At 36.7% G+C, this 20347-nt stretch overlaps 1 protein-coding gene across 1 annotated transcript in view; it reads right to left on the minus strand.

Moving 5' to 3' along the window:
* Positions 1–351: 351 nt before the first annotated feature.
* LOC150081123 (succinyl-CoA:3-ketoacid coenzyme A transferase 1, mitochondrial-like) overlaps positions 352–20347 on the minus strand; it is an 82295-nt gene continuing 62299 nt past the window's right edge. The window contains exons 11-15 of the mRNA XM_090380931.1: positions 16241–16365; positions 10508–10583; positions 9162–9338; positions 3076–3186; positions 352–387 (exon numbers count right to left, since the gene is read on the minus strand). Coding sequence (XP_090237057.1) covers positions 352–387; positions 3076–3186; positions 9162–9338; positions 10508–10583; positions 16241–16365 — 525 coding nt within the window. The remainder of the gene's footprint in view (positions 388–3075; positions 3187–9161; positions 9339–10507; positions 10584–16240; positions 16366–20347) is intronic.

Genomic DNA, 20347 nt, shown 5'->3' on the forward strand with positions numbered 1-20347 from the left:
ATTATGAATTCTTAAGGTCAGTACTGTTTTCTTAATTCATTCTTAAAACTGAATGCAACTCCAGTATATTGTGCAAAACTGAATCTAAAGGTAGTAAATTGGGAAATGAATACCAAAATAAGGATCATTAAAAATATATAAATGTAGTCTTTAACATGTTTTATTTTATATAGGATCTATTATAATGACTATTATATAGGATCCAAGGTGTGCCTCATTTTGATTATAACCTTTTTTTTTTTTTATGTGAAACCGATCCTTTTAAATTTAATCTGTTTTATTTCTGCTCATATTTTAATTTATTAAATAGGATTTTAATATAAAATTAATTAGTATTATTGTCTTATAATTTTATTCTTGTCTCATCTGCTCCAGAGTATCTGATACCTAGAAACAAAAAGAATGTGAATTTTAATGGTTTACAAAAACAGCTATATTTTTAAAGCTTTATTGTAAGTATTAAGTTTGAATTGTGAATTTAAGCATATTTTCATGTGCAATAAAACATAGCATATAAATTTAAAAGAAAAAACCATGTGTACAAAAACCATGCACAGAAGATGTTTTATTTTATGTGAAAACAACTTTGATGAAAACCGTTTAAATTTTTAAAATAGAACAGCTAGGACTTAAGTTATGAATGATGTAACGTTTTATGCTCACACTCACTACTTACTCTACTGGATCAACATTAGTGACTGAGTTAGTCATTTAGGAAGTGATGTCTTTTGTGTCATTTCCATCTCGCATTTTAATTACCAGTCAGTTTTACTTGTCTGAAATATTTAGTATGAACGATGTAATGTTTTATGCTCATGCTCACTACTTACTCTACTGGATCAGTGTTAGTGACTGAGTTAGTGTCATCTAGGAAGTGACGTCATTTGCATTATTTCTGTCTTGCATTTTCGTTACCATATTTAGTAGGTGCTGCCAAAGATGTTTTCACATCAAAAAAACTACATATCTGATTTTGCTTGGATTTCTCATAAAAAGAAGTTTAACATACACTTTATGGGAACAATTTTGGAAAACCATATCTAGAAAATCTCAGAGGCCAATTTTAGAAAATTTGCAGATAAAAAGATTCTATGGTGATATATGGTGAAAAGATTATCTTAAAAGAAGCTACTCAAACTGTGTTTCACAATGTAGGAAACAAGGCAGAAGAAGTTTATTCTGTATATATTAAAAAATACAGTTTTCTAAAAATATGATATCAACAATTTTCAATTTATGTTACTATTATTAGCCTTAATATAGAATGACTATTATATAGGATCCAAGGTGTGCCTCATTTTGATTATAACCTTTTTTTTTTTTATGTGAAGACATCTTTGGTGGCACATACTAAATTTTTCGGCTTGAAGTAAAATACAAATGACGTCACTTCCTAAATGATGCTAACTTAGTCATTAATGTTGATTCAGTAGAGCAAGTAGTGGGCATGAGCATAAAACGTTACTTTGGTTCTAGCTGTTTGATTTTAAAAATTTAAACGGTTTTGATACTATTGAATTGTGAAAAGTTTTGAAAATACAATCTCAAGTGTATGTTTCCTAAGAATGTTTTGACATTCTTAGGAAACATACACTTGAGATTGTATTTTCTATCTTTTCTATCTCTATATAGGCATAAAGATGTTTTATCTTTCGTGCATACAGGATACATGCTGTTTTTTTCATCATATTTAATTAATATATTTATTTTAATGAAATGTAGCATGAAAATTGTTTGCTTCATCTTTGTACTAACAAAAGCACTAATCTGTTTTTCTGAAAGCATGCATATTATCTGCCTGTTGAATTCAGAAGTGGGTAGTGTTGAAGTATTCTATAAAAAAATGTTGAAGTAGATTCCTCTTTATTTCTATATATTTGCAGTCTTTTATGTGCAACAGTATCAAAGACTTCCTTCCTGAAAGGAAGGAAGTATAAGATGTTAAAATTATTTTTTGCATCCAGTTCTTGGTTACATCATAGTAACCTATCAGATTGGTTAGATAAGACTGTCCCTTAACAAATCCATACTGTGATTTCAGTATAATTGCATGCCTCTCGAGATAGTCCTACCTGCTGAATAGGTCTGAAACCAGTCAGCAATTCCTTTGAGTTTTTAATGAACAACAGATTTGCTTACTGGATGATGTTGCTTACTCTTGGATAAATATTATTTTTTCTAAAGAGCCAGAGTCCAAACTCTGTCACAGGGACAAAAATGGCTCAGACAGTCACCACAGAAAAAGCATAACGTTAAGTTATTTTCTTGAGAAAAAATGCTTTTTCTTTTTCAAGTTGTTTCAATACTTACATCGAAATAGCACATCTTCGCTAAATTGTTAAGATTTTTGCATCTTTACAATCATCTCGCCTGCCATTGAGTTAACTGCAAGTCCTGTGCTTGATTTAGAATCTCCTTTCTGTTCTTGAAGTTAGACCTTAGACATTATAACTTATCTTGATATTAGATGTAGCCTTCTGTTTTTTAAGATTATACCATATACTTTGGTATCCTTTTTTTTATTATTATTATTATTATTACCTATATGGTGCAAGGAAGCCTGAGGCTTATGCTGCACCAGCCAAAAAAAAAATTCCCACATTACCCTGAGAGAGAGAGAGAGAGAGAGAGAGAGAGAGAGAGAGAGTGTGTGTGTGTGTGTGTGTGTGTGTGTGTGTGTGTGTGTGTGTGTGTGTGTGTGTGTGTGTGTGTGTGTGTTAGAAGTAGAAGGGAATCACCAAGAAAGCAAGAAGAGAAGAATGATGATATCCAGCTCAGGATCCTGGATTTGCCAAGCCCATACTCACCAGATGTGAGCCCCTGGGGTAGTTAACAAAGTCATCAATTCTTCCACCTTTGTGTGTGCATTATCTGCTAGGCATCATCTCTATTTCCTCTCTCTCTCCCCAACCTATGTAGCAGTTAGTTCCTTGCTAGTTTGATCATGTTTGTTTTATTACTTTATGCTTTTGCATATCAGTATTATGGATCTGATTATCCCCCCCCCAAAGTAAAATTTCTGTGTAAATAAAAATAAAATAAAATAGGATTCAACATAATTAATTACGCACACACAGAATTTACCTTAAAAGAACAACCAGTGGTTTTCTGAATGTTATCAAGTGACACGTCTTCGGCAATTTCAACAAGTGTCAATCCTTTGATATTATCAACTTGAAATACACCCTAGAAAAAAAATAAGAAAAATTTTAAATTTGCTGTACATATACAGTTATATTTATATGTACATATTCTTCTTATATTTATATATTTATTTATATTTATTTATATATTCTTCTCTGTGTACACAGAGCAGAAAATTAACAGTAGTCATGTTGAAGAATGAAGGAAATAAATGAAACCCAGAACAGTGCTCTGATTGTTAAGTAATTATGTTGCTTTCTAATGCCTTTTAACGTTATAAATACAGTCAAGTCCCAGAGTTATGTAACTTCGGACTTATGTAAATTTTTTTCACTCAAATTTTTTTTTTTTTTAGGATTGTAAAATTCAAAACAGTAAAAAAATAATAATAAGCAACCAACAACTACAAACACGGCACACACACATTGCACAAGTGGGATACAGAGTAACCAGTTTATGAATCTTACTTAAAAAATAGGAGTGAAGAAAAGATTCTTAAAGGGATACACATTTTATTATAATAACGTAAATACCCAGAGAATTCCAGTTATCGGTATTATCGCAAATGCAACAATAAATTTGATTTTATAAATTTGATTAAAATTAAAATTTATAATGCAGCAATTCATTTAAGTACAATTCATAGTGCAATTCATTATAAATGGGTAATAAACCCATTATAAATGGATAATGAATTGCACCAACAGAAAATCCCAATAAACCAGAAACTGCAAATTGTTTTTATTGTTTTATGGTTGTGACTTCCTGAAATGTGCTTTAGTAAAATGTGATCTCGTGTGAGGTGATATAGTGTGTTTTCACCTTAACCCTATGAAGTTCTTAACAGAAAATTTCATTTCAAGGAAGTAATCTTGGAAGCTACGAGGTTTTTTGTTCCAACCAAGAAATACTGTTCACGGTTTAGGACTAAATAGATGTCAGATGAACCAATTGGACCCATGGCAGAGAAGAAAAATGCATGGGATGCATACATATATTATCAGGTGATAGAGAAGTCTAGGGTTGATATAAGTCGACTTGATTAACAATAAGATCGACTTTATAATTTGATTAATTTGATTAAAATTAAAATGGGTTTATAATGCAGCAATTTATTAAGTATAATTTATAGTGCAATTCATTATAAATGGGTAGTAAATTTATACCCATTTATAATGAATTATAAATTATTTATAAAGAATTATAAATTGGTAGCATTATAAATTGGTACCATTATAAATTGGTAGTAAATCCATTATAGGATTTATAATGAATTGCACTAACAGAAAATGCCAATAAAACAGAAACTGCAAATTATTGGAGTTTAGAAGGTTAGGCAAACGAAGGCAGACTACAAGAAATCTTTGGCAAAGGATGTAAAGAAAAAGAGCACTTATGTAAAGAAACTCTAAAAGGAATCAGGGATGAATCAGATTGGTCCACTTGATATCGATGGTTCAACTGTTGATGATCCTGCTCAGGTAACAAACTAAATGAATATTTTGCATCTTGTAATAACTGAGAGTAAAGTGGAGGAGAAATTGTTGAAGTTAAAAACATAAGAAAGGCACCTGGGGATCTATATTAAAGGAGGATCTATTGGATCTATATTAAAGGAGGCAGCAAAGGAAGAAGCAAGATGCGCACGCAATGAGTATGCGCGTGCGCATGTCCATTTACGTATGCGCGTGCGCATGTTCATTTTGGTATGCGCGTGCGCATGTCCATTTACGTATGCGCGTGCGCATGTCCATTTACGTATGCGCGTGCGCATGTTCATTTTGGTATGCGCGTGCGCATGTCCATTTACGTATGCGCGTGCGCATCTCCATTTTGGTATGCGCGTGCGCATGCCCATTTACGTATGCGCGTGCGCATGTTAATTTTGGTATGCGCGTGCGCATGTCCACTTACGTATGCGCGTGCGCATGTCCATTTACGTATGCGCGTGCGCATGTCCATTTATGTGCGTATGTGAGGGTGAAAAATTTCACGCGCATTTACTATTTTGGTATGCGCGTGCGCATGTCCATTTAGATGTGCACAGGCAAAGATAACGCGCAATTTTACGGATGCGCGTAAATGCGCATGTTCATTTTGGTATGCGCGTCTATTTTGGTTTGCGCATACTTAAAAGGACGCGCATATACCGGTCGCACGTGAGGATGCAAAATTTTATGCTCTTCCGTAAATGCACATTTACGGATGCGCGTGCATACGGTATGCGTGAGCGTGTCCATTTTGGTCCACATGTCCATTTTTGGTATGCGACATATGTGTGCATGTGATTCACGCGTATACGGGTGCGCACATACACCTGTTATCTTCGCATACGTCACTGAATGGATATGCGCACGCGCATACGTAAATCACATGCACGCACATCAAATATTGCATACGATTTACGGTTATGGTTATACGATTTTCCCTTCTACTTCTCTCTCTCTCTAATGGTAGCTCAGAATTTTTTTTTTTTTTTTGGCTGGTGCAGCAAAAGTCTCAGGCTTCCTTGCACCATATGGCTAATATAATAATACGCGCATATCATAATAATAATAATAATAATAATGTCCATTTACATGCTCTTGCACGTGTCCATTTTGGTCTGCGCCTACGCATTTTAGGTATGTGACGTATGTGTGTGATTTACGCTCATATTTATTTACTGAAATAAACATGCGCACATTTAGGTTGCACGTGAGGATGCAATATTTGATGTGTATGCATGTGATTTATGCCCCTATTTATTTACGTATGCGCGTGCGCATGTTCATTTAGTGGCGTACTGTCCTGTTTTATTTTAATTTATTTTATTATTTTAATTTGATGTATTATTGTTATTGTATTTTATTTTTAACTAAATTCAATCTGCTGTATGTTATTTATTTATTTTTTTACATTTCCGGCGAGATGATATCTCTGCCGCTTAGTGCCGTAAAGGTAAGGTACCTGTGTGTACCTAGGAAGCTTACAATAAAGATAATATTTATTTATATTTATATATGCTAAGATAACTGGTGTAAGCGCGTGTGCATGGTGTTATGCGTGCATAACCGTAAATCGTTTGCGCATACGAAAATGACATCCATTGTGATGTGCGCATGAAGAATGTATTCTATCAAAGCTTTGTGGAGAAGGAATTCTATCAAGACAATGAATGCGTCTTAGGATTTTTGATGCGTCTGTTTTGTAACATCATGCCTTGTTTGGGGTTTTCGATGGGTCTGTTTTGCAAGGTCATTTTGACGATACGTTCGGCATTATATCGAGGAGAAAATCAGTCCATGAAACGTCCTCTGAAAGGCTGAACGCAGAATTTTGAAATACATGAGTAATTATGATTTTATAATAGAATATTTAAAATTTTGACATCTGTCTTTTGGTTTTCTGTCTTCATTCGGTTAGCTTTGGAGGTTGAATAGAAGGTACCTCCTTTACTTGTTAGTTTGTAGAGGAACCATGTACGCCTATCCATTTACGTATGCGCGTGTGTGTGTGTGCATACGTAAATGCGCACCCATGTAAGAAGAAAATTATAAACTTTTATATAAAGTCTAGAGATAATGGCTGTAGCCAATGTTGTAGCCTTTCAAACCATCACCTTTGTTAGTGATCATGGCAATTTATTATTATTATTATTATAACTGTAATGTCATTTGCAAATGTGCACTTATGTGCAAATGACATTATGATTCCAATTTATTGCCATTGTTGTTGGTTTTTCGGAGCATCAGTGACTAGACTAAATAAGTGTCTGTAAATTGCGTACTATGGTCGATGTTTGCTCGTCGAAAAACCATGCAACCATCACCTGAACTCATACAGTCATAAAAAAGTTTTTATGACTCATACAGTCATAAAAATTCCTCGCATCATGGGATTTGAACACGGGTTTTTTCTCACCCACGTAGGGAGGACGGTGTGCGAGGGATGCAGTTTATCGAATTCCAGTTCGGCATGCAAACGTCATTGCAACTTGCGTTCAAATTTTGTCAAGACGGGACAATTTTTTTTTATTTTAATTGGCCAAATTAATCCATTCAAAAACTGACCACAGAATATAATCTGTGGTCAGTTTTTTTTTTTTATATTTAATATTTAATATAAAAAAACTGACTTTTTTATATTTAATATATTCAAACCGCATTCAAACTGTAGTTCTTGCAATTTGAATATATTATGTTCTGCATGTTTTAGGGCTTACAGAGGTCTGGGAGGGGATTATGATTCCTCTTGTACGTGATGCTTCAGTCACTGCTGGGGAAACTGGTGAATCTTGTCTTCGCGGACATGGCAGTCTAGTCGAGTAGGAATTTTGTTGAGCGAGTTGTTGTTTTTTCCTGAAGTTCAGTACAGGCCGCCGTAGCCTAGTGATCAGGCGCGCGGGTACATAAGTACACGTGCCTTGAGTGACCGGGGTTCTAGTCCGTGACTGCTGAATACGGTGCTGTTTCTTGTATTCTGGCTATCTTGGAACTCCTCTGACTGTTTGGTCGTCCCGGAGTATAAAAGAATATTTATTTATTCGTTTGCATTCTCTCCTTCGTTCACATGGAGTGGAAACGAGCGCCTGTAATTGCGATCCGAAGCAAATTTCTGGAGGTCTACTCCGATCGATAAGACGATAGTTGCTCTTAGAGAAGGTAGTTGAACATGCCACTGATATACGTCCCAGAAGTCAGGGGAGTTGATCTTGCCAACCAGCATTTTGATACTGGTCACAGTTCTCCTCATGCCGATTATTTGAGGCAGCCGTGGAACTGATATATGTCCCAGAAGTAATATGAAGTTGGTCGGCCATGTTGGTGGTCCTCTGTTAGGGGACGAGTCGCTGTTTGCGGGTTGCCCACTTCAGTATCCAGTATTCGCTGGCGAGGATGGGCTTCATGAGAGAAGGTACCACAGAGGCCCATATTTCAGAGGCATAGAAAGGTACACAACTGATTTTGCAGTAACTGATTGTAGTTCTTGCATCTGTGTTATGAAGAACAAGAAAGCCTATATAAGTCTTCTTTCCTTTCGATTTCGTCCTTTTATTTGCTAGTACTTTCTTATGTACAGGTGTTTTGCAAGCTTGGCACAAATAGGATTTTCGCTTAGCTATTGAAAATTTTGAAAGATTGTAACAACAAGCCCCTAAACTAAGTGAGCAGCTGACACATTGCATGGTGAGCGCCACAGACTTTTGGCTACATGTGCTTTTTTGCGGCGCATATGGTATTCTTCTGAGTAGGAAGAATACCATATGCGCATGTTTAAATTCCACAAATTTTTCTACAGTATAGTGAACGTAGAATATCCTGCTTTCAACTGACTTTTAAGTTAAAGCTTCTTAGCTTAAATTTAAGTCAGTTGAAATAGTAGTTACTGCGGCGACGCTCAATGGATTCATTTGCAAATTGCAGGCCGTTATGTGTTAGGGAGGAGGCCACTAGGGAATTTACCCTACTCAGTGATTGAGGGATTAAATCGGCGCTATTGTGTGGCAACCTTGACCTCGTGAGGTTTCTACATACACAGTTTAGCCTTACTTGGGGAATGGCTTACTGTGGTTATGATTTACCTTTTGTGATGTCTGCAATATAAAAATGACAATAAAATTTTACCTGTAATAGAGAGTTGGACGATAGTTCCATCATTGGATCGCTGATACTAAACGGAGTTTTCTGGTATTTGATTCATCATGGTGCACTGTTACGAACACTATATTTTTAGCACTTAGCACGGAGCTTCAAAACGCGTGACCTCGTGCGGTCACGCGTTATTGAAACCATATTAGATTTAGTTGCTTTGGCGCACAAAAAAAAAAAAAAAAAAAAAAATAGCCACTTGTACTCTTTTATGGGTACGAGTTCGTTTAAGTCCGAACAGTTTTGAACTAATTAAACCAAATTTAAAATGGGTATTTCAAGCTCTTCATAAGAACACAAAGGTTGCAATCTGAGTGACGCTATTAATGTAGTTCACCACCCCCAAAACAACATTAGACTTTAGAGACCTGATTGTAATATACTTACTTTTTCTGTTATAATCATGTTTACACATCTTTGTCCAGTGAGAGGCATTGTACAAGATTCTACAATTTTGGGGGCTCCCATTTTTGATGTATGTTCCATTGTAACAATTACTCTGTAATTTTCCTTGGAAACTTTCACAAGATCCATAGCACCGCCCATACCCGTCACCAATTTATTCTGGAATAATAAAAATGTTTACAAAATTTGACTAGAAATTGTTTCACACATAACTTATTTATGATTATGATAAAGCCATAATTTCAAGTTCTTTGAACGATTTGATCAAAGAACCTTTATATACTGAATAAAATATAGGACTCTCAAACGATGATAATGAAAAACCCCCGCGCAAGTGAAAATGATGAAGTAAACAGCCAAAAGCTACGAGGATAACTCCAAAAGTAATGACATTATTTTTGCAAAACAATATTTGTTCTGCAGCAAATATTGCTCACTTTCCCATGAAAACTGAGCTATGGACTCTTCAGCAAGCATGTTCGCACATTGATGTTTTGCAGGAATATCTTGACAAGATCATTGCTACTCTTCCGAGTATCCTCTGTTCACGTGAAGGTAACGGAACCTTCACAGTTGCCATTTCGTAACATCACCGCCTAGTGATGTTACGAAGTGATGCTAACAGGGACTACTCTGCCTAGTAGTCCCTGTTAGTTCTCCTACATTACTCGAAACCACTCGAAGCCACTCCATTTAGCCACTATTTTACGTATACGTCTATAACTTTCCCATTCCCAAATCCAGCGTTTCTTCTAATTTTAATGTAAATTTCGTTTAATTTACATTAAAACGAAATATCCAATCTTAATACTTACCTATCTTTAAATTAATATTCGGGCATTAATGCTAATTCTCACTTTCCATCGCCCTTCCTGGATTTATTTTAGCAAAAACAAATATTTCTATTTTAATTTGTAAGATCTATGAAGGCCACGTTGTGCTAAAAGCCCATAAAAATTCCTCGCGTCATTGATGGGATTTGTCAGTTCAGGCGATGGGTTTATGGTTTTTTTTCCTCCAGGAAACTGGGATCTTTATCCACTTCCATCAAACAGACTAATATCAGAGTTCATCGTTTTTGATATGACCAGTATACTGTCACACAAGTTACTGACAATACAAATATTCAAAAGGTTTCTGTAGCACCCAAGTGCAGATTCGGTTTTCACGTTTAGGGGGGAGGAGGAAAATTTGGATGCTTTTTCTCTCTCTCTTAGAGGGAGAAAAAAAATTCATTCCCGTATCCGAAGTTAAAAGGCCCTTAAATTTCTTTTAAACCATTATTCCTTTAAACTTTGAGGCATTAAAATTTTTAAATATATACTTACCGGCACCATCCAGTTAGCGATATCTCCAAATTGTGATACCTGCAATGCACCTAGCATTGTTAAATTCAAGTGTCCACTATATGAAAAAAATAATAATAATAAAAAATAATATATATATATATATATATATATATATATATAGTATAATAGTAATAGATACAGCTATAATTATAAAAAGTGTTTTATTTGAAGGATTATAGATTATATTCTGCACTAGCCACATTCATTACACAAGACAAGATAAAAATAAAAATGCCTGTAGCATGGCAAACCGTTAAAGTGAAAATAAACCATACATAATAAAACAAAACAAGGGGAGAGAAGAGAAAGGATATTGCAGAAGGAACGCTCCTAAAATATGATATTCACAGAAATAATTTTTTAGAATGTACTAATTAAATAAAATTTAGCGGCGCCCACTTGATAGCACCATGTCCAAATTATGTGAAATATCACTAAAAGCGGAGAGGAAACTATAACACTGGACCAATAAAACTATAAATAAAAATAAAATAGACTCACCATTATGTCCCATCTTGACAGAGGACCACAAGGCTAGTAATGGTCAGGGAATCACTGCATTTAGAACATTAGACAAATCCATGCATACCACGAACCGATACACTGATCGATCCTCAAATGCAATGGATTTGAATAATGGTGTGAAAGATTATAAGAGAACAGAACCTAGCACTCACATGGCAAACTGGCCATTAATTGGTATATTCTAAATTATTCCTGTTATTTGGTATCATATATTTTGGCTTTTCTAAATTATTTTAGGGGCATTCCTTCTGCAATACCCTTTCGCTTCCCCCCCCCTTTGTTTTATTTATTTTTACTTTCGCTCTATTGGTTTGCCGTACTACTGGCATTTTATTTTTATCTTTAAAAATTTATTATAATCAGCATGCGGTGGTTTATGCATTAATGCAGCCATTGATGTTTGCGACACTAATTTCTTTTATGGTAAATTTTAAAACCAGAAAGAATCTTATTTATGTATCTTATGCAGTATAAGTTTCCAAGATAACGTTTACAACAATATATTTTAATTCTATTATATTATAATGTTTTATATATAACAGTATGTAGTCAAAATATATGGTTTATATGACCATAATTTATATGGTTTCAAGAAGTGTTGCGGCCAGTTTTTATTTCATTCTTAAATAACCACAATCGCTGTACTAACTTATTTTCCCTCGAAATTTTAAAATATCCCGCGGTGCCCCTGTGAGTTCGCTGCGCCGCAGAGTTTGGGAATGCGGGGTTAGACACAAAACATTGAAATGGGGGAAATGTCGTTGCGTACCATGATGGTAAGGTACATATGGAAATAAGGATGTTGGTGGGGAAATGAAATGTATTTCTTATGTTTTTTTCCTCCACCAATATTTTTGCAACACGACACATGCTAAGAAAGTGAAAGAGAATGACTGTGACATATAAGTAAAGAAAGTGCAGAGCGAAAATGTGAAAAAAAAAAAAGTTCTTGGTAAAGTTATTCATATAAAAGTACAGAACAAGGAATTGATATTTTGCACAAATTGCAAAATATCAATATTTATTTTTCTGAAACATTTTTTAATCAGTTCAAATAAGAAGTACAGTTTTTTTATTAGTATAAAACTTCAATCTTTCAGAAAGAAATCATTCTTTCAGAAATCCATAGTCGGAAAAAATGAAAGAACAGTAAACATAAAAATACATATACTGTAATTAGAAATATAACTACAGAAATAAGTACAAATACAAGGATACACAGTTAAATAAATTAAATTAAAAATAATTCAAAATTTGTTTCAAGTGTGTGTGTGTTGGGTTTTAGATGACTAACCGCAATTTATTCTTTGCGGATAGTTGAAGTTAACAGACTGCAAAAGTTCCATGCGAAGTATCAGCACTGTTAGTTATGTGTGACGAAACCACGTCAATATAAGTTTCTTGAGGTACAGTGGTCATGTTTTCATGTTTACTCCAATGGAAAAAAGGTACTTTCAAGATAATGCAACCATCCACCGCTCCAAACTTGTGTAAGAGTGGTTTAAGGAATCGAGAAAGGCTTCCGGCATCAACCCGATCCTCAGAGCTGAATCGCATTGAGCATTTGTGAGATAAACTCTAAAGGCATGTTCGTAAGCTCAATCCTCCGCTCGCGTCATTTCAGGCGCTTCCGTAGCCAGGGGGGGAAGGAGCAGCACACGCTTCTTGATTAGACCGGGGTTCGAGCCCGTCACCACCAAATAAGGATGCGGAAAGGTCAAGGGAATGACCACCGCATATTCCCGGAGCAATATGGCCTTAGTTGCTAATGCTCCTAAAAACCAAATAACAACAGAAGCGTCATTTCAGGAATTAAGGACAGTCTTGTTATGAATGGCCCAATATTCTTCGTGTCACTTTGCAATATTTTGCTAAACTCATCCATGTTGTATCGAAGCAGTGACTGGGCAAAATGGCGTTCCGACAACCTCACGGCTAATAAAGTGGCAGTGCAGTGTATATACGCTATCCTTCCACGTGTATTGGAACAGGCCTGACGTAGCCGAGTGGCCAGGAGCGCGACTGCTAAATACAATTAGCATTTGTATTGATTGATTTATTGTAAACTCCACTGACCTGGTGGTCGTGCCGGAGTATAAATAAGAACATTTGCTTCACCTGGGAAATAAATGGTTAATTCGAGAGGTTACATGACACGATGTGACTGACTATGGTAATAGGAAATAGAAGGGATACACATGAATGACAGCTAGATGGAACAGAATGAGACGAAAAAGGGACCTAGATCTCTTCATAGCAGACACTATCATGTCTGTTAGGAAGACATGCGCTTTATACAGTAAGTATTCATACTGTATAATGGGCATGTCAATCCACCAAACAGCGGAATGGATGGCGCACACAAAATCAAATCAATTGCAATGGAAAACAGAAACTAATGTGGCTATTCATCCCAAGCCAGGTAGGCCACCATTAATGACCAATAGAGCATGCCGATTGTTGAAACCGATAATGAGAAGAAATCGCAAAGGACTGACTCAAGAGACAGTTAACAAAACTGGGATAAATGCAGGAGCAACAACCATCAAGAAAACGCTTTATAGAATGAATTATCATGATCATACATGCTTATATACTGGAGTCGTCTCCGAGCAATTACGTCACTGTTCTATTCTCTTGAAGAGAAGGAAAGAATTGGACATTATAGCATTGGCAGAACATTATGTAGGAAGGCGAACACTGACCCACATCAAATGAACCAACTAGAGTGTGTGATGTGTACCCAAATAATGGTTTCACCCAGACAGTATTGCAACAATGAAATTCGGTAGTTTGGATCTGTTTTACGTAGTTTGGACTTGGTCCACTGGTTGTAATCGATTAAAGCATTAATCTGCCTTACCGAAATTGTGGCAGTTATTTGGATGCACATCAATGACAGCGAGATGGAACAGAACATATTTGTATAAGCATAAGAACGTTCTGTTTCACAAAGTAAAACAGTGATTTGAGTAGAATAATGTAGTAGACTTGCCATTTCAAGCTTAAATTCTGGATATGAATCCATTTGGGATGTTATGGAAGTACAATTGAGAGCGAAAACTTAATGTTCTTTTTCAAGTTGAGACAGCCTTTTCTCTGTAGGAATAGGGGAAAATTACAATCTCCATACATGAAAAGCTTGTCGAAAAATTTCCCAAATGATTTCTTATGCAATTAAACATGGTGTTATGAAAGTCCATGGTAGTTATACTCGATGTTAAAAATTCATTTTTTCTAATCTTGATGTTTTTTTTTTTTATCTGAAAACAAAAATAACATAAAATGATATATAACGTATTTTTAACTAAAAGTTTAACATATATTTATCAGATAGTTATGGCAGATTAGTTAGTTAGTTTAACCAGACCAGTTAGTTTAACTTCTGTTCCGGGTAAAATAATGGAGTCGCTGGTTAAAGATGCATTGCAGGATCATCTAGACAAGACTGCAGCAATAATTCAAACACAGCATGGGTTTATTAAGGGAAAGTCTTGTCTGACAAATTTGATTGGTTATTATGATGTGGTCACAAAGGAACTGGATGCAAAAAATAATTTTGATATCATATACTTGGATTTCAGGAAAGCTTTTGACACTGTTGCGCATGGAAGACTGCTGTACAAATTGGAGCAGAATAGTATTAAGGGTAAGTTGCTACAATGGATAAAAGGATGGTTAAGTGGGAGAAGACAGAGGGTGGTAATCAATGGGTGCTGCTCTTCGTGGACTAATGTTATTAGTGGAGTCCCACAGGGTTCGGTGTTGGGTCCACTGTTGTTTTGTGTATTTATCAATGATATTGATGAAGGTATATCAGGCTTAATGTCGAAGTTTGCAGATGACACAAAGGTTGGCAGGGTTGTTAATGACAGTAATGGCAGTGTGCTACTGCAACAGGATCTAGATAATTTGGGCAGATGGGCTAAGAAGTGGCAACTGAAGTTCAACCTTGACAAATGCAAAGTACTGCATATGGGTAGAAGTAACCCCAGAGAAACGTACCAACTGTGTGGTACTACACTTAAGGTGGTAGAAAATGAAAAAGACCTGGGAGTAATTGTGCAGTCAGATATGAAGTTTTCTGAGCAGTGCAGACAGGCTGCTAGGGCGGGTCATGGGGTTTTGTCAATGATATATAGGAATTTTGCTAGCAGGGAAAAGGAGGTGATTGTCCCTCTGTATAAGGCAATGGTCAGGCCACGCCTTGAGTATTGCGTACAGGTCTGCAGGCCTCATTTTAGGAAGGATGTAAATTTGCTTGAGCGTGTACAGAGAAGGGCAACAAGATTGGTGAGGGGAATGAAGGGATCCTCTTACCAAGAGAGGCTTAAGTTCTGCAAATTGCAGTGGCTGGAGACTAGGCACCTGCGCGGTGATCTGATTGAGGTCTATAAGGCCTTGAATGGGTTGAGCACGCTGAATTCTGATGGGATCCTTCCACTTGTTCAGATTACCAACCTACGGGGACATAAGTTCAAATTAAGAAAGGACAGATGTAGAATAGATGTGCGGAAATTTGCCTTTAGCCAGCGGGTGGTTAATTGCTGGAACAAACTTCCATCTGTCGTTGTAGAAGTTGATAGGTTAAATAAATTTAAGGAGGAACTGGACAGGCATTTGGAGGGAATGGTGTGATTTTTTTTTTTGGCTGATGCTGCATAAGCTCCTACACTTGCTTTCTTGCATCATGTGCCACTACTACTACTACTAGATGCGATAATATCCACTGTTGCAGTTGACACAATGATGTCCATCCGCATTGTGAGGACAAGGTCTGAGTTCAAATCCAGTCGAAATGGAAAGAATTATTAAGGAATGGTTTTTCACAGAAAAGTTGAGGTTTTTTGTTCAGTAAGATATCAGTCATTGAATATACACGATTTACAAACAATATCGCACGTTTTGGAAAACGTAATGTGCCAGGATAAAGCGGAATAACATTCCCGTTTTATTACGGGAATTAAGGGAATAATTCCGGTAATAAATAATAAAATAATAATAGTAACCGGACGCAACCAACCACCTCATGCACTTTTTTATCAGTACCTGTCGCAGCGTATAAAAATCCCATGAGGAGAAAAAGTCAGAATAATAATAATAACAATAACAAATAAAAGTTGTTAAAAAATCTGGTCAGCTTAAAAGTTTAAATTTGAAAATCAATAAAATATTGATTTTATTTACCCACGAATAATAGCAAAAGCTTCATCACTGGAAAAAACACTCGCTCCTGGCAAGAGAGTTACGGTCTCCCTGCTTGCGTTGATGACTTCGGAATCCACATCTTCCATGATTGATGGATACGGTCCCTGCGTGTGTAAGAAGAGCAGACATTATTTCGGTTCTATCTGTATCTTTGCATGTTTCACTATTTGTATAATATATTACAACAACCTGGAGTTTATTTGAAAAGTAGATGAAAGAAATTACCTACCCCGTTTGCGTGTGATCAATAGCTCTCATTCACCCCGCTGGTTAATCAGAAGTGAGGTATGCCCTTTCTTCACACTAAAAATACATTCTTTTGGATTTTTACATTTAACGCGTGATAGAGAACTACACGAACTTGTATTTGCTAAAAGGGGAGGTTGGCTTAATAAATTTGTAAGGCAGTGGAATATGTTTTCACTCGGTAGCACCCCCAGAAACGGTATTTCGGGGATGTTATTGAGCCCAAGAAACCACCACGTAGGTGTGAAATACTGACTGGCAGGAGTCGACCCTCCTTGAGACAGCTGGTTATTTAGAGCTGCGAGTGGTCCCAGAAAGATTTGTTTCCACAAATATAGAGAGCCGCTTTTCACGAAACTGCAGCCTACATCTGTTAACAAAAAAAAAAAAAAAAAAATGCATCCCATAAATTGACATGGTGCAAGTAGTGGTGGTGGGCATAATCGAATGATTAACAATCGATTTTGCAAATATTCTATTATAAAATCGAAAACAACAAAATCGGCCGTTCCTCCTGGTGGCATACGGGTCGTGATGACAACCGGTAAATGTGATACTGCAGGTTCGTGGCATGCGGTCAATTCGAAGTACTTGATCGACATCGGCGCCTCCGTAGCCAGGTGGGCAAGAGCAGCAGTGCGTAGCACACGCCTCTTGATTAGACCGGGGTTCGAGCCCGTGACCACCAAATACGGAGGATGCGGAAAGGTCCGGGAATGACCACCGCATATCCCCGGAGCAATATGGCCTTAGTTGCTCATGCTCCTAAAAACCAAATGATAACAACAACAACTTGATCGACATGGGCAAGGGAGGTGATCTGATCAACTTCGAAAAGGGATGTTGGTCTGATAGCGGTTAATGGGTGTATTGTCTTTGTGTCTTACGTAGGGCGGCCCTTAAACGTTAGTTCAGCTCCGCCGTGATACTCTGTGATGATACAAAACTCTGTAAAGCATATATCTGAACCTACAAAAAGCCTTTGACTTGGTACCACACAAGTTGTTTTGCCTCAAATTAAAGCACATAGGTTTATCAAGTAATGCCTTATCACTTATGTCTAACTTCTTTGACAACAGGAAAAGCAGAGTTCTTTTTGAAGGAAGTTACTCCTCCACTTTCCATATACAAAGGGGAGTCCCACGGGGTTCTCCTCTGGGGCCACTACTTTTTACTATATATATTAATGACATACAAGATTGTATGCAACATGTTAACATCAAAGTGCTCTCATACAGATGACTTGAAAATGTACAAAACAATCAAAACAACACAAGACTGTGAATCACTGGAAAATTGACTAGACACTATCACCCGATGGAACAATGGCCTAACACTAAACTTAAACAAATGCTGCACCATATCTGTCGCAGACTATCACAAAAAACACAAGATTAATTATCCCTATAAAACTAATAACCATGAGCTATTGAGAATACTAGAGGTTTCAGATTTGGGAGTATGGTTTTCTGACAATGGAAACTTCAACACATATGTAAATAAAACTACAGCAAAGGCCTCCAAATCCCTTGGACTGCTTAAAAGAATCTGCTTCGACTTTACCAACATACAACTCATAAAAATAGCTTGCATAATGATAATCAACCCAATTCTAGAATATGCCTCACAAATCTGGAATCCTCACACCAAAATTCTTAAAAAACAACTGGAACGTATTCAGAAATCCATAGTCAGATTCTTAGTGTGTACAAATCCAGGTTGGAAATGAACACGAAATCCTACGATGAACTTTTCACTTCGGGATGGTACCACTCTACCAAAGAAGGGCAGAGGCCGACTGCAAATTCCTAATGCATCTCGTGCCTGGAAAGTTGGATGCCCCCGAGCTGCTCTACCTCATCAATTTCAGCTGTCCTCCAAGAGCATTGAGAAGACACAATATGCTGGCACAAGAGCCATTCAGAACTGATCAACTTAGATTTCATTACTTCAACAGAACTGCAAAATTGCTAAATGAATCCAACATTGATATTCTAGATGAAGACATCAATATCAAAAAAGAGTTGCAAAGGTTTTATAATCAAGTAACTAGAAAATTAAAATAAATGATTAACGCAATAATAATAAGAATAAAATAATAAAAATAGGTATATTTTAGCTATAAATTTTTCAATAAACAAAGATAATAAATAACAAATATAATAATAAGAAATAATTAAAATAAAATAAAAATAAAAAACTGGATAACTATAAGAATAATAACACAAATCAATCAATGTAACTACTCACTGTAAACAAACAAGAAATGATAACAACAAAAATGCTTAAGAAATACAAATTTTTCTGTCACCCCAGTTTTGCTCAAACGCAAATCGCTTGTATCGTAAGATATTCCTTGTATATTTGATATTGTATACTGACTGCAAATAGAATTATTACTGTATTGCTACTGTCATATTCCTCCTCTGTAAGGCTTCGGCTGTTTTGGAGTAATAAAAAAATAAAAGGGCCAGAAACAAGTGTTGTGCTATGTTTGTGCATTACGTAGTCTGCATGGCAGCACAGTGGTATCGTCACCGTACTCCCCACACCTAGTGGATAATAACCAAGTTCTTCGAATCCTGTCGCTGACGCGAGGAACTTTTATGGGTTCTTTTCACTCCGTGGCTGAGTTAGTCGGCCTCAGGTGTAGATAGCAAGGTTTCCCGTCCCAGAAAAGCAGACAAATCGATCAGAGAACACACGCAATTTACAGACACAATGCACATGGGTAGTTGAAGTGACTTTCTAGGTGACTCTGATTAGTTAATACTATAATTTTTGTTTGTGCATTGTGTATGTTGTTACATCGTTGAAGGGTGGCAGTATTACGAAACTGCGAACCATATGAACTGTTTGCTGTAGTTACGGTGTTCCGAGAGTGGATAGAGCAGCAGTTGCTGAGCCAACGGCAGGCGCCCATGCCTCATTGATGCGATGGATTGTTCCGCCTTGTGCGAGCCGATAGACGGAAATAGTGGAACTGCTGACCATGGTCTCATGCGTGGACAGCAAGGCTTCCTCCCCCTTCAAAAAAAATCGGATTTTTCGTCCAGTACAACAGGCAAATCGACCAGAGAACACACACAATTTATAGAGTGTGTTCTCTGGGCTTGGGCTTGTAAGTTCGGCCTTGGGTGCTCTGATATAATAGTTTTCTTCTTTGTTTTTTTTTTGACCGTGGATTTTGACTAGAGGTGTTTCCAAGATCACAATCCGAACCGCGGAGCGGAGTAGCCTCCCGGTCAAAGCACCCATGCTCACAACCACCAAAGTAGCAAACGAAGCCATCTGTACGGCATTGGACAATTGACGACTGAAAAAATGTTGCTTTTTCCGAAGAATCACGTTTCCTGCTGTGCCATGTAGACTGTAAATGGTAGATGACTTTCATCAACCGGTGAAATACCACCACTTTGCTTATTGGAGGCTTGAAGTGGTGAAATCCATGTTTAGTCTCTAGAGCAAAGTTTCCGGCATCCCCCTCCCCCCATACTTCTCCTTCAACCCATGCACGGTACTAAGTACTATAGGTTTTGATACCTTTCGTGTTTGGGGTTTTCATAAAAAAAAAAAAAAAAAATGGAGGGTATGCAACAAACTACAGAGCATAATCACTTCGATGTCCTATCTAATAGAAACAGGCAGATGGCAATAGCGTTTTGGTATGGGAGATGTTTTCCTGGGAATCTCTTGAGACCCTTATATCCCTGCGCCCCACTCTAAATGCTTAAGACTATCTATCCATTATGGAAAATCACGTATACTTCTACAATTGTCTTCCCGGATAGTACAGGTGGCACATTACCACTTTTGTTCGAGAGTTGTTCGTCGAACACT

The sequence above is a fragment of the Mastigoproctus giganteus genome, chromosome 9, assembly GCF_048544385.1.
Source record: "Mastigoproctus giganteus isolate SK-2022 chromosome 9, ASM4854438v1, whole genome shotgun sequence".
Classification (NCBI taxonomy): Eukaryota; Metazoa; Arthropoda; class Arachnida; order Uropygi; family Thelyphonidae; genus Mastigoproctus; species Mastigoproctus giganteus.